The following is an 11,424-nucleotide window of genomic DNA, read 5'->3' on the forward strand; positions in this document are numbered from 1 at the left end:
AGGCACATGATGAATGGTTTCAAGTTAATGCCTTCAGAACAGATGATGGTTATGTGGCTTCAAGGTAAACTAAACAGATGATGAGGATTGCACTGGTTATTTAACAGGAGATATGAAGAAAACTAAAACTGTTGGATATAAATACCTCCTAGAAACATAAGGTGTAAACAGACACAAGAAAAGACAGTTGCATGGCCTTAAAAATTAATTTGTGGGACACAAAATGGACGTTTTCTCCTTTCTTTAGATATATCAAAAACTGCTTTTACAGGAGAATTCTCCAAAATTGTAGACCAAAGTTGTCTATTGCATTTAGCTGTGAAGGTGCAAGACACAAGCGCTGCTAGCCTTGATGCCGAGACTGAGAAATGTGATCATGTATGCTCCCATGCCCCCTCCCCTACACCCCCTACTGGTGATGTAGGGGAGGGGACATGGGAGCATACATGTAAGGTGCTATTTTTATTTCTATTCTGGTATAAGGATCTTTTATAGATAAGTCACTTCTTGCAAAGTTTGACTAATATATCGTGCTTATGACCTATTTCATTTTTATCAGATTTATTTATTCCTAATAAAAAAAGCCACAAAGAATTGTAGTAATATTGTTTTTATTTGTGAATTTTATGCAGGCAATCCTGTACCGGTGACTCAAACCTCTATTTCTTCTTATCTTAAAGAACCTACTGCACTCAAGACTACCAAAAGAACGCAGCCTAATGGCTACTTTCCCACAAGTACATTGTTGTAGTAAGGGCTTAGTCTGAATAGTGTATTTTTTAATCTGATTACCATGGAGAAAATAATGAGGAAATGTAAGTATATGACAGAAAGCAATAAAGTGATTTTGAAATATTTAAGACAGTATGATTTTGCTCAGACAAGAAATTTCTTTCTGTCTCAGAACTCCCAATAAAAGAGAAGGTGTTTTTTTTTTCCCTAGCTCTAATTATCTGTCTCGTTTAAGGAGGAGGAAATTTAAGTATTTATGTTCTTTTTTAGATCAAGAAAAAAGTATTGATTAAAAAACATTGTGGAGATTGAATCTATTCCAAAACTGAAAGAAGAAATACCTCTACCAAAGAACCTGTTGGATTGTTTTTGCTTTCGCATAACTCTTAAGTAAGAAAAAGCTTAGAGGATTAAAAGCTAAAGCAATTAGTGTCATTTTAAATAGGTATTGATGTTAATGTATTCAGCTGGTCTTGGACTGGAGAGGGTTTTTTTGGTTATGAAGTTCTATGTGGTAATGCTAGAATCTAAAGCTAATAATAAGGACCATTTATTTCTACTGAAAGAAAATGAATGATATTTTCTAAATGTCATCTTCACATTTATACTCCATTGCAAGATTTGGTTAGAATTATCCAGTTTATGGCTTCTGCCTGAAATAGTGAGCTGTGATTGTTGCTGTCTCATTCTTTCAATTTGGTTGAAGAAAAAACATTCTGACAGTTATTCTCCTTTTATCTTCTCAAAGGGCTCTTTGAAGAAATAGAATGTTAAAAATATTTCATGATTGGAAGCATGAAAAGGGGTGAGTAATAGCCCCTCTGCACATCTTGATAAAGATTACTTTTCTGTCTGGACTTCAATAATTTGCACTAAAATTCTTCAACAAGAGAATTCTTCAGCATGAGCAAAAGTAATGAATAGAAAACTTAGTGACATAATACTTTTTCTAGTCTAATTAGTCAATGTTGCTGTTTAATAGCACTTCAAAGCTCAGTTGTCTTGCAGAGTAAAGCAAGTAATTGTCATTTTGAATTCAAAACTAGCTTATTTTTTCATTGTGGAGCATAACAAGTACTCCTTTGTTCTTTTTGTTCGCCATTTGTAACTGTTGTTAATGGGAGTACAGGAGTTTATGCGAGTCTAGTCACGTTCAGAAACTGGAGAGACATTAAGGGTGGTAAATGCTTGGGGGTTTTGCAGAAGTGCCTCGTGATACCTTCTATTCTCAGCATAGGTTAAAATTAGAACTAGACTGAAATTGCATTAGAGACTGAGTGGAGTATTAAATGGTTTTGGTAGTACAGGCAAGATTCGTAATTTATCTCTGCCCTTGCCCAGAAAGCAATGAGTCACAGAAAATCCTTGAAAACACCAAATAATTGAGGTAAGTTGTTGTTAAACTCTTTTGAGATGCTTGGAGGTGAAGTTGTTGGGAGATCTAATTACTTGGGAGTAAATTTGCAGTTGTTTTACAGTCATGCTTGGGAAGTCACTTCTGAATTGTTGTCTGTGGTGGCATGATTAATAGGTTTTTATTTTCCTGACAAATAATAAGGTCTAAGAAAAAAGAAGCTTTTGATGGTAGTCCTGTTATTATATAATTAAATCTACTTGAAAACAAGTAATTTTCTTAGTCCCTGTTTCATGTTTCATGGTTCTAAAACAATATTTATTGAATAATATGCTTTCCACAGCGAAGAGAGTTGCCCACTGTGAGCTTTCCTAAAAATAAGTATTGTTTCAACTGTAAGGTCTGATACTGGTTTTAGTAGTAAAAGTATTAAGGAATCTCTATTTTCTGCACAAGTTTCCACTTTTGCTGTTATCTACCTGCTTGTTTGAAAGACAGTTATCCTCACTTTTTCAGTTTGAAGATATGTTAGTCTTACTTGTCCTATGCAAGTATTAGTAAAAAGTTTGAAAGGGAGCATTCAGATCATCAATGGTCAAAGTATGCTGCTGTTGGCATGAAGTTAGCCCTCCAAACTTATCTGAATATCAATATCTTGGCTCCAGTTTATTTAAAAAAAAAAAACCTTCCCCAAATGACTACAGTAACAGCAATAAAAATGCATTTATAGAGGGATGCACTGAATTAAGATGACTGAGTGTCCTACTTTGCTGGTCTTCAGGAAAATAATGTATTAATCATCTCATTAAGGAAGAGATGAGTTCAAAACTTTAGGCTGAATTTTTTTTTAAGTGTGGATCCTGACAGCAGGGCTACAAGAAGATTCACAGAGAGAGCTGAAGAATTTAAAAAGTCTTTTATTAAAGGTTATACATTACTAACTCTATATTATAATGAGTTAATTTATGAAGAAAATGAATGCAAATAAAGTATCCTCTTTTATTTCCAGCAACAGTTCCATTTCTCTAAAGTGCAAAACTCTTTTAGTTACACGTATTTATACCAGGTAGCTGCCAGCATGCAGCTACCAGGATTTAACTGCCTTAAATTGCAGGTAACAGCTTACCAGGGAACGAATGCTCGTATCTGCATTTAATAATTATGGTCAGTATTCAGCCTACCATTGGAAGGAACTGAGAGCAGCAGTTGTTCACTGAGTGAGAATGCAGAGAATTTCTTACTATATGAAAATTTAACTAGGTGCAATTATCTATTTTTATAAAGAGAAAGCAGTTGGTAAATTATGTCGGTTCTATACGTCGACTACTACTACTAATATAGTTGAGAGGTTATTGCAGTATTTTAGTTTTCACATCACTGTCCCCATCTGGTAGCTGACACATGCACTGATGCATTGAGCCTGAAATTCACAGTCAGATTCCTGTGACTGAATCTGAACATGTGGGATCATGACTGAAACTGCAGTTTGCGTTGGAACGTTCACTGCTGTCAAGACACTTTGGGAAGTGAGAATACACAAGATAAATGAAGAATTACAGAAAGAAAAGGAATTCAGACAGAGGTCTGCAGGAAGGTAGGTAAATTTTAGATCTTTAAGTATGTGAAAAACTAGACCGTATGTTGCATTTCAGAAGACTATAATCGGTCTTTTCAAACTCATCCAGAGTCTAATTCTTTAGTCGTTACTCCGCAGAATTCCACCAGTTAGAATTTAGCAATATGGTCAGATCAAACCAAGAATTGTGTTCTGTTATAAAAATATTAGCATATATACTAAATCCCCTAAATTCAGATATTAAAATCCTCTCCTGTGTGGATAGTCTAACCAGTAGAGATTTGGTTTGTTATGCTTTCTTCTCAGTGGGAGGCATTACAAGGTCACTTGGTTGTCCATTTGGCCAGTAATTTCATGAAATGTGAAGAAATTTAGCACTCTATTTTTGGAACTCTTCTTAATTTGTCAGATATGTTTGAAAGGAAATAACAAATTTAAAAGTTACTAATGGAAAATACAAGAAGAAAGAAAGAGAATTAGCCTAATTTTCATAATTCTTGTTTAAGTCCCTTTGAAAATCAAGCTTAGAGAATCCCTAGTTGATTGACCTTGTTTGATTGCACTTATATTCGGTGGAACTGAAGGCTTTCTTTTAGGAGACTGCTTAAAATTAATGGCTTTGGAACTTAATTCCATGTGACTTTATACTCTGTTGCCCTGCTGCAACATGATGAAAGTGAATGAAGTTGCACCTTCCTTCTGACTGTAAATTTGAAGAACGGTAAAATAGAATTCCTATAAATTACCTCAGCCAAACATTACTTTATGTTCTTGTCTTTCCTCAAGTTGATAGTATATTTAGCATCAGATACAACAAATGTTTGACATCCAAAAAAGCTACTGTCTCTTTATTCCAGAAAATAGAATGGATAGTAATTATACCTGTATTCATTGTTGCACCACTGACAGATCTTCTTTCCCTTATAGGCTACTACTTGTATGGGAGGAGAGAGCTGCTTTAGCAAAGCTCAAAGAAAAAGTTATTCATGAAGATGGAAGAGCAATTTTAAGGATAGAGGAAGAAGAATGGAAGGTAGCGTGATAGGAATGAATGTTGCTGGGTTAGAATGACAGATGCATTAGAAAACTACTATTTACAGCTTTACAATCGCAGTTGTACTATTTTTAATCTATGAAGTGCTCACTGGTGCTTTGCTAACAATTAATTGAGACACACTGCTGTGAGAGTGTAAAAGCAAGCTGTTTTTTTTCAGTCCTGCATATTAAGCATTACTCTGAAAAAATAGAGCCCAAAAGGCTTTTCTCTGCATTAGAAATTATTTACACTGCAAACTGTGAGTGTAATTGAGTAAGTCCTCATTTAACGTTTCACTCACCAGAACTACTGAAATGTATCAAGGCAAAACCCTCTGTGTTTAGGTGCATGAAAATATTTCTTGCGTTGTTTACTTTCTCTTTCTGAGAGTGAAAATGAGCCAGTAGATTCTTAGAATACTGTTATCCTCATTTCTAATGCATGGGGCTTGGAAACAGCTAACTGTAGAATCAATGACAGAGTGGAAGCTAAGTCTGTTCTGAGCCACACAGAAATGCAGATGCCAGTTCCTAGGAAGTGATGACAATTAGATCACGTTGAGGCCGGTGAGAGAGCGACAACCACATCCAGCAATACTCTAGTGGTCCCAGGCCAGTGTTCCTTGTTCAGCACTCATAGCATACAGACATTGTATTTTTTCTATCCCTCAGCTCTTCTGCTCTCAGCTGCTCACTGTTTTTCTTAACAGAATAGGCAATACAATTTTGATCACCACTTAAATGCAAAAAGCTATTTAGAACAGTTTCATCTTCAGTTATATTCACTTTTTTTTTTTTTTTAAAAAAGAAACAAACAAAAGCAAGCCTAAGGCTTTCAAGCATGACAGTAATGCAGATGTCTAAATCCTGGGAGCAAAATGTGGGCAGGTTAAATCTGTCATCAGAATGACCTACGTTGATGGTATTCATTTTGGGATGTTACACTATAGCTTGAGAAGAAGAAAATATTTTTTTTCTTTTTTTTTTCCCCCTTTAATTTTATTTTATTCACAAAACTCTTACTGTTTCAAATAAAACTTCTGCCTAAGCCTGTATTCTTGTATACTAATCTGAGTTTCTTCCGGTTCATATTTCTTGTCTTAGACACTACCGTCGTGCTTATTGAAACTAGTCCATCTCCAGGAATGGCAGCTTCATAGAACTAGTTTGCAGAAAATTCCTCAGTTCATTGGAAGATTTCACAACCTTGTTGTTCTGGATCTATCCCGGAACTCAATTGAAAGTGTACCTAAAGAAATTGGTGAGCTGTGCTTTCTTTCATTTTAAGCTGCTTTTCTAAGAAAATTAATCTTATAAAAACATGCCCTTTTTCTTCACTTTGCCTGTCTAATAATACTGTTGGGTAGTTAGAAAACAGACAATGGAAACTGACAGTGAAGTGGAGATCTTAAAACCATGGATTTCCTACAAATTAAAAAAAATGCCTGGTTAGAAGAAGACATATCTTTATGAAAGCTCCCCATGAGAAAAAAGCTTGTAAGCACAGCAGACACTCGACATCAGAATGCAGCTAGAAAAGTGATGTTGAAGAATAGGCTTCATGTTCTGAGCCCACAGCATGAGTAGCCTATGTTCATAAGGGGTTTTTTTGTAGCACTCAACTAGAGTGCAGCTCTGTACTAAAGGGTTTTGAAGTCCTACTACTTGAGTTTCAGCTAATCTGTTTTAGTGAGAACATAGAGCACTTGTGTAACAGTGTATGTATAACACAAAACAAGTAATATTGTATTTCAAATAGAATAAGTGTAAACTTTTATCATTTGTTTGTGCGCTCCACAGGCCAGCTGACTAGTCTCCAAGAACTGCTTCTCAGTTACAATAGAATAAAGTCTGTTCCTAAGGAAATAAGTAACTGCGTCAGTCTGGAAAGATTGGAACTGGCGGTGAACAGGAGTATCTGTGATCTTCCTCCTCAGGTTTTGACAGACTGTTTTGTTTTGTTTACTTTTGGTTTAACGCATATTTTGAATTTATCCAGAAACAATTGTCATTAAATGTTGCACTCCATGTTTTCAGATTTGCTTTGATATTCTGATTTCACAACTACGCTACAGGAACACGTATGTGAACAATGTTTATATGACTAGTCAAACTGAAGCCACATGAGAAGGACATGCATATACCTGAGTAGTTGAAGGAGCCAATCTTTATTTTGTCCAGATAAATGACTTTGTAGGACAGTGATGCACTTGATGTTAATTTGTTTAGGCTGAAGGTCTTCACTGATTTACCCTGCTGATGATCTGATGCCTTAGCACAGAGAAATTCCCTTTTATGATTGAGAACACAAAGTCATACCATATGCCAGGACACAACTGTAAGCATCTTTATCAGGGCTGCTAGCTATGAAAAGGGTTTGTGTGATTTACACAACTGCCTATGCACAAAGAGCTAAACAAATGTTGTTCTGAGACGTTGAAAGCAATTGAGAGAGAATAAAAACAACAGCTCACCTACTCTTGAGCTTCAGTTTGGACTGACCTAAATGTGAGAGACCTGCATCTCTAAGAATCAGTCTTTTACATAGAGTTGACAAGTATGTAACCGTTTACTTGTTTAAATTTATTTTAAAAAACAGTAGTGGCAATAGTTGAGAGCAATCAGTGCCTTGCAATATTGAGGGAGTCCAATTGGTAATACCTAAGGAGAAATCCTCAAATGAAAATATACGCTATTAATCAGAATCTGGAATTTACAAAATCTACGTGGAGATAGGTCACATGGTATAATGCAGAGTGACAGCTTTTAAATTAACAGCTCATAGCAAATACATAGTTCTGTCTTGTTGAGACTACGGTGATGTGAACACTGAAGCTTTGGTTATATGTACTTGAGTAGCATTCAGTGTTTAGACAGTTGGACCAGATTTGCAATAAAACATCTTTGCATCACTTGAACATTGTAAAAGCACCTTAAGACATGATTCACCAAAGGACTTAGGTGTTGCAATACTGAATGATGCTATGTTTAATTTTTAGAATGTCTTGCCCTAGTAGTAGACTTCGCAACATGGAAGGTGCCTAGGTTCACTCTAAAACACAGTCCATGCTATCTGATCCATAAAAATCTAAATATTTGACTAATGAAAAATGGCATATTGCATGGAGTATGAAATACTAAGGACACTGGTGTCTTTAAAATTCCTTTTCTTCTCAAGGCTTGGGGTAGGTCTGCGTTGTACACATGGCATTGAGCTTCTCAGCAGTTAGGGCACTCACTGCCAGGTGGGAGATAAAGTTGCTCTGCCTGATGAGTTTCAAACCTACTTGCCTTCCAGATGAGAACTGTAATTGTTAGGTGCTATCAGGTAATGTAACTCAGAAACCATTCTATGTTTATACTAACTTCAAATGTGGTATAATGTTTTAAAATTGTTTCTTTTTTTCAGTCAACATTATTACAGCACTGTTGTAATGCAAAGCTATACAAACTTGCATTAAATCTCCCTTTCTTTTCAGCTCGGTGATTTAAAGAAGCTTTCACACATAGATTTGTGCATGAATCAGTTTACTACCATCCCTTCAGCTCTCCTCAACATGCCCAATCTAGAATGGTTAGATATGGGGGGAAATAAACTCCGGGAGCTTCCTGATGCAATTGACAGGTAAATAGAGCTCAAAGCTCACATCTTAGTCTCAATTCCCTGGCATTGAAATTCTAATTATTAAATCCTACTTCAAAAGATTATTTCAATGTTAACCTCACTGGAAACTTAAGATTTATCAGCCCTAATGTGATATTTTGGATGAGCTGGCATAATCCATTCAATAAACAATAAATTCAGTGTCAGCTATCATATGAAATATTTCTTGCCAATGACATTTTCGACCAGAGGTTAGGTGATTATCTTGGATATGGGGTTTCCTTTGAGAATTGTTGTATTCTTTATTAGAGTACTTTATGTGCCTGTAAAAATGAATCAATTACTTTATATTAATGATTGATAAGATTAATTTTCTAAATCTTGTTTGATTGTGCAAATACCTATTTTACAGAATGGAGAATCTCCACACTTTATGGCTCCAAAGGAATGAGATAAACTCTTTGCCAGAAACCATTGGTAATATGAAAAATCTTAGTACTCTTGTTCTTAGCAACAACAAACTTAAGGATATTCCAGCTTGTATGAAGGGCATGACAAATCTGAGGTAAGAAAAAGCAAAAGAAATATAAATAAAAATACTAGAAGATAGGTTTTAAAGCCTCCCTTGAGTTGTATATCGTAAAGCGATACTAAGGAAGTGGAGAAGAAAAGGCATGTCCACGGTTGTACAGATGGACACAATACCATATAGATCAGCATTAATTACATAGATCACAACAGTTGAGGATCTAGTCAAGAAAGCTTTGTTTAGAAGAACTCATTTAAGTAAGTAAGCTATGATATTTACAGTCCCAAATAAAAAGGAGACTGTAATACGTTTTCTCATTTCTGAAAGGTCCAAACGCCCTCTTCTAGTTGGCCTTTTATGTCACTCCCTAAAGCCATAAGCTAGGAGGAAAAATGTGTGACAAGCATAAAAATGACAAAAAGTAGAACTTTGGCACTGCGAAGTCAAGCATTCAGAATTAAACAAAAAGGATTAGGTATGAGGATATGGATTAAACTCTCCTGTACTTTATTTGAAAAATAAACAAGAATGAATGTAAATTTTTAATTGGTAGAATTGTTTGCATTTCCATTTGAATTACTGATGCTGGCCATTTTAGAGAAGGAATGCTAGTCTAAGTAAATCACGTCTAACCTAGCGAGATGATTCCTTTTTCAGATGTTTTGGAAGCAGCAGCACCTCTTTAAACAAATAGACACAAGCAAAGGCCCAGGGATGAACCAAGAACAGAGGGAGATAGGAGTGGCTATTGCCTTGCAAAGTTGGGAGGATGCAGGCATTTGCAGTCTTGTTCTCATCTACTCGTAAGGCTGACAATAGGGTGAAAACCTGAAGACGAAATCATGAGGACTGCAATGTTTTCTCCTACCACAATCAGCTACTGTTATTACAAGGAGCCTTCGTAGCTTAGTTTACTTAATACTACTAAGATCGTGGTGAGTTTAGAATAAGAAGAGACTTAAGTTATTTTGCTCAAAATACTGTTTGAGGAATCTTAATTCAGTTTCAAAAGAGTTGTTCTCTCTGGACAAAACCTATTGCAAGTGTAACCTTTTCTGGTGAACTGTCAGATTTGTCAACTTCAGAGACAACCCACTGGAGTTAGAGGTAACACTCCCTCCATGCGAGAACACAGAAGAAGAGGAGCAACAGGAAATGTTTGGCATTGAATTCATGCACCTGTATATCCAGGAGTCACTGAAGAAAACAGGTATGGCTCTTTTATTAATCTAATCTCTCTGGAATACAGTGAGGAAGGGAAGGATGAACTGGATAAAAGAAAGCTAGGATACGTATACCAATGAAACATGAATAACCTTAATAATCAAGTAACATTTTCCAAAAATCTGTGGACAGATTTTTTACTGAGGGCAGGGGTGCTTTTATCAGGAGTTGGCACAGTAGGTCTTCACATGAACAGCATACATTCTAGTAGGAACATACTGGAACCATGGAGCATTGGAGTAGATGTGCCTGAGTTACCTCCAGCCTGGATTAACTGGAATTTGATGACTGTCTCTGGCATTTGGTATTTAATCAAGAGTTTACATAGTGTGGGTCTTCCAGTAATTTTATTTCATGAGGATCAACTTTCTCTATTTTTGGATGTTGTCCAGATGGATGTAAGGGAGAGATGCCTATGTTCCCAACATACATTTTTTAGCAATGTAGTATCAACATCTGATGAACAGGTGTTTCTCACAACTTGCTCCCCCTAACAGAAAATCCAGCTTAAGAAAAACAGCCCCACAATTTCATCTCATTTCTAAATCACTACGACAAATAAAAATGCTGTTAAGTAGTCTCAAAGGTAACAGCTTAAAGGTTGCAGTAACAGACCAAAATACCACTTCTGAACAGACATGCAGGTGGCAGCTGTTACTTGCCGAGAGAACTTCATTGCAGATATAAAATGTTCTCTCTGATCTTCATTCTGTATATTGTGAAGGCTTACAAAATGAATGACTGAAATGCTTTTGATTTAGAACGTAAAGCCAGCTTTTTTCTTATCAATATTTCATGAATGAATAATCAATCTAGCAAAAATATATCAAGATGACAGCTTACAAGTAAGTTTTCTTCCTTATCAGATTCCCCTAGCAGCACAGGCTGATGAAAAAACCTACGCCTACTTAAATAATTTAAGAAGAAATACAAAGCTATCCTGAACTTCAAAGTGAAAATAAAGTATGTTTATTTCTCTTATTTTAACTCATTGTTTTTCAGGAAATCTGGAAACTTGTACTTCTCGTCCTTCTCCTGTCATAAATGCTAATGAATAAAGAACGTAACTGTGAATGGAAGAAAATACAAAGTATACTTCTTCTTAGCAAAGAGGCATAGAACAGGTTTCAAATATCCTTAGGTATTTTATTTTTCCACTGATGAGAACTGGTTTGAATATTTCTAATTCCCATTGAAACTGGGAAATATAAGACCTTTTGCTGGGTACAGGAAAGACTAAACCAGGGTTTTTTGTAAGCAAGGAATTAGCTTTTTAAAAAATCCAGATACGTTTTCTAAGTTTTTTCCTACCAATTCTGAATCTATCTCCTGTCATGTAGTTGGCTCTGGTATCAAAGATGGACTTGGGA

General features: G+C 35.8%; 1 protein-coding gene across 1 annotated transcript; it reads left to right on the forward strand.

Annotated features, from left to right (window-relative positions):
• The first annotated feature begins 3,555 nt into the window (after positions 1–3,555).
• LRRC39 (leucine rich repeat containing 39) lies at positions 3,556–11,372 on the forward strand. Its single transcript, XM_009979565.2, has 8 exons — positions 3,556–3,680; positions 4,590–4,695; positions 5,802–5,958; positions 6,498–6,634; positions 8,177–8,322; positions 8,714–8,866; positions 9,901–10,040; positions 11,057–11,372. Exons 1-8 carry the CDS (start codon positions 3,556–3,558, stop codon positions 11,110–11,112), a joined length of 1,020 nt encoding a protein of 339 aa, XP_009977867.2. The 3' UTR covers positions 11,113–11,372.
• The last annotated feature ends 52 nt before the right edge of the window (positions 11,373–11,424 follow it).

The sequence above is a fragment of the Tauraco erythrolophus genome, chromosome 10 (genome assembly GCF_009769465.1).
Source record: "Tauraco erythrolophus isolate bTauEry1 chromosome 10, bTauEry1.pri, whole genome shotgun sequence".
Lineage (NCBI taxonomy): Eukaryota > Metazoa > Chordata > Aves > Musophagiformes > Musophagidae > Tauraco > Tauraco erythrolophus.

Bases quoted from the DNA above. Each gene is read 5' to 3' on its own strand.
- LRRC39 (XM_009979565.2), top strand. From the start codon at position 3,556: ATGACTGAAACTGCAGTTTGCGTTGGAACGTTCACTGCTGTCAAGACA. The intron at 8,867-9,900 runs GTAAGAAAAAGC...GTGAACTGTCAG, and splicing joins AAGGGCATGACAAATCTGAG to ATTTGTCAACTTCAGAGACA. The intron at 10,041-11,056 runs GTATGGCTCTTT...ATTGTTTTTCAG, and splicing joins GGAGTCACTGAAGAAAACAG to GAAATCTGGAAACTTGTACT.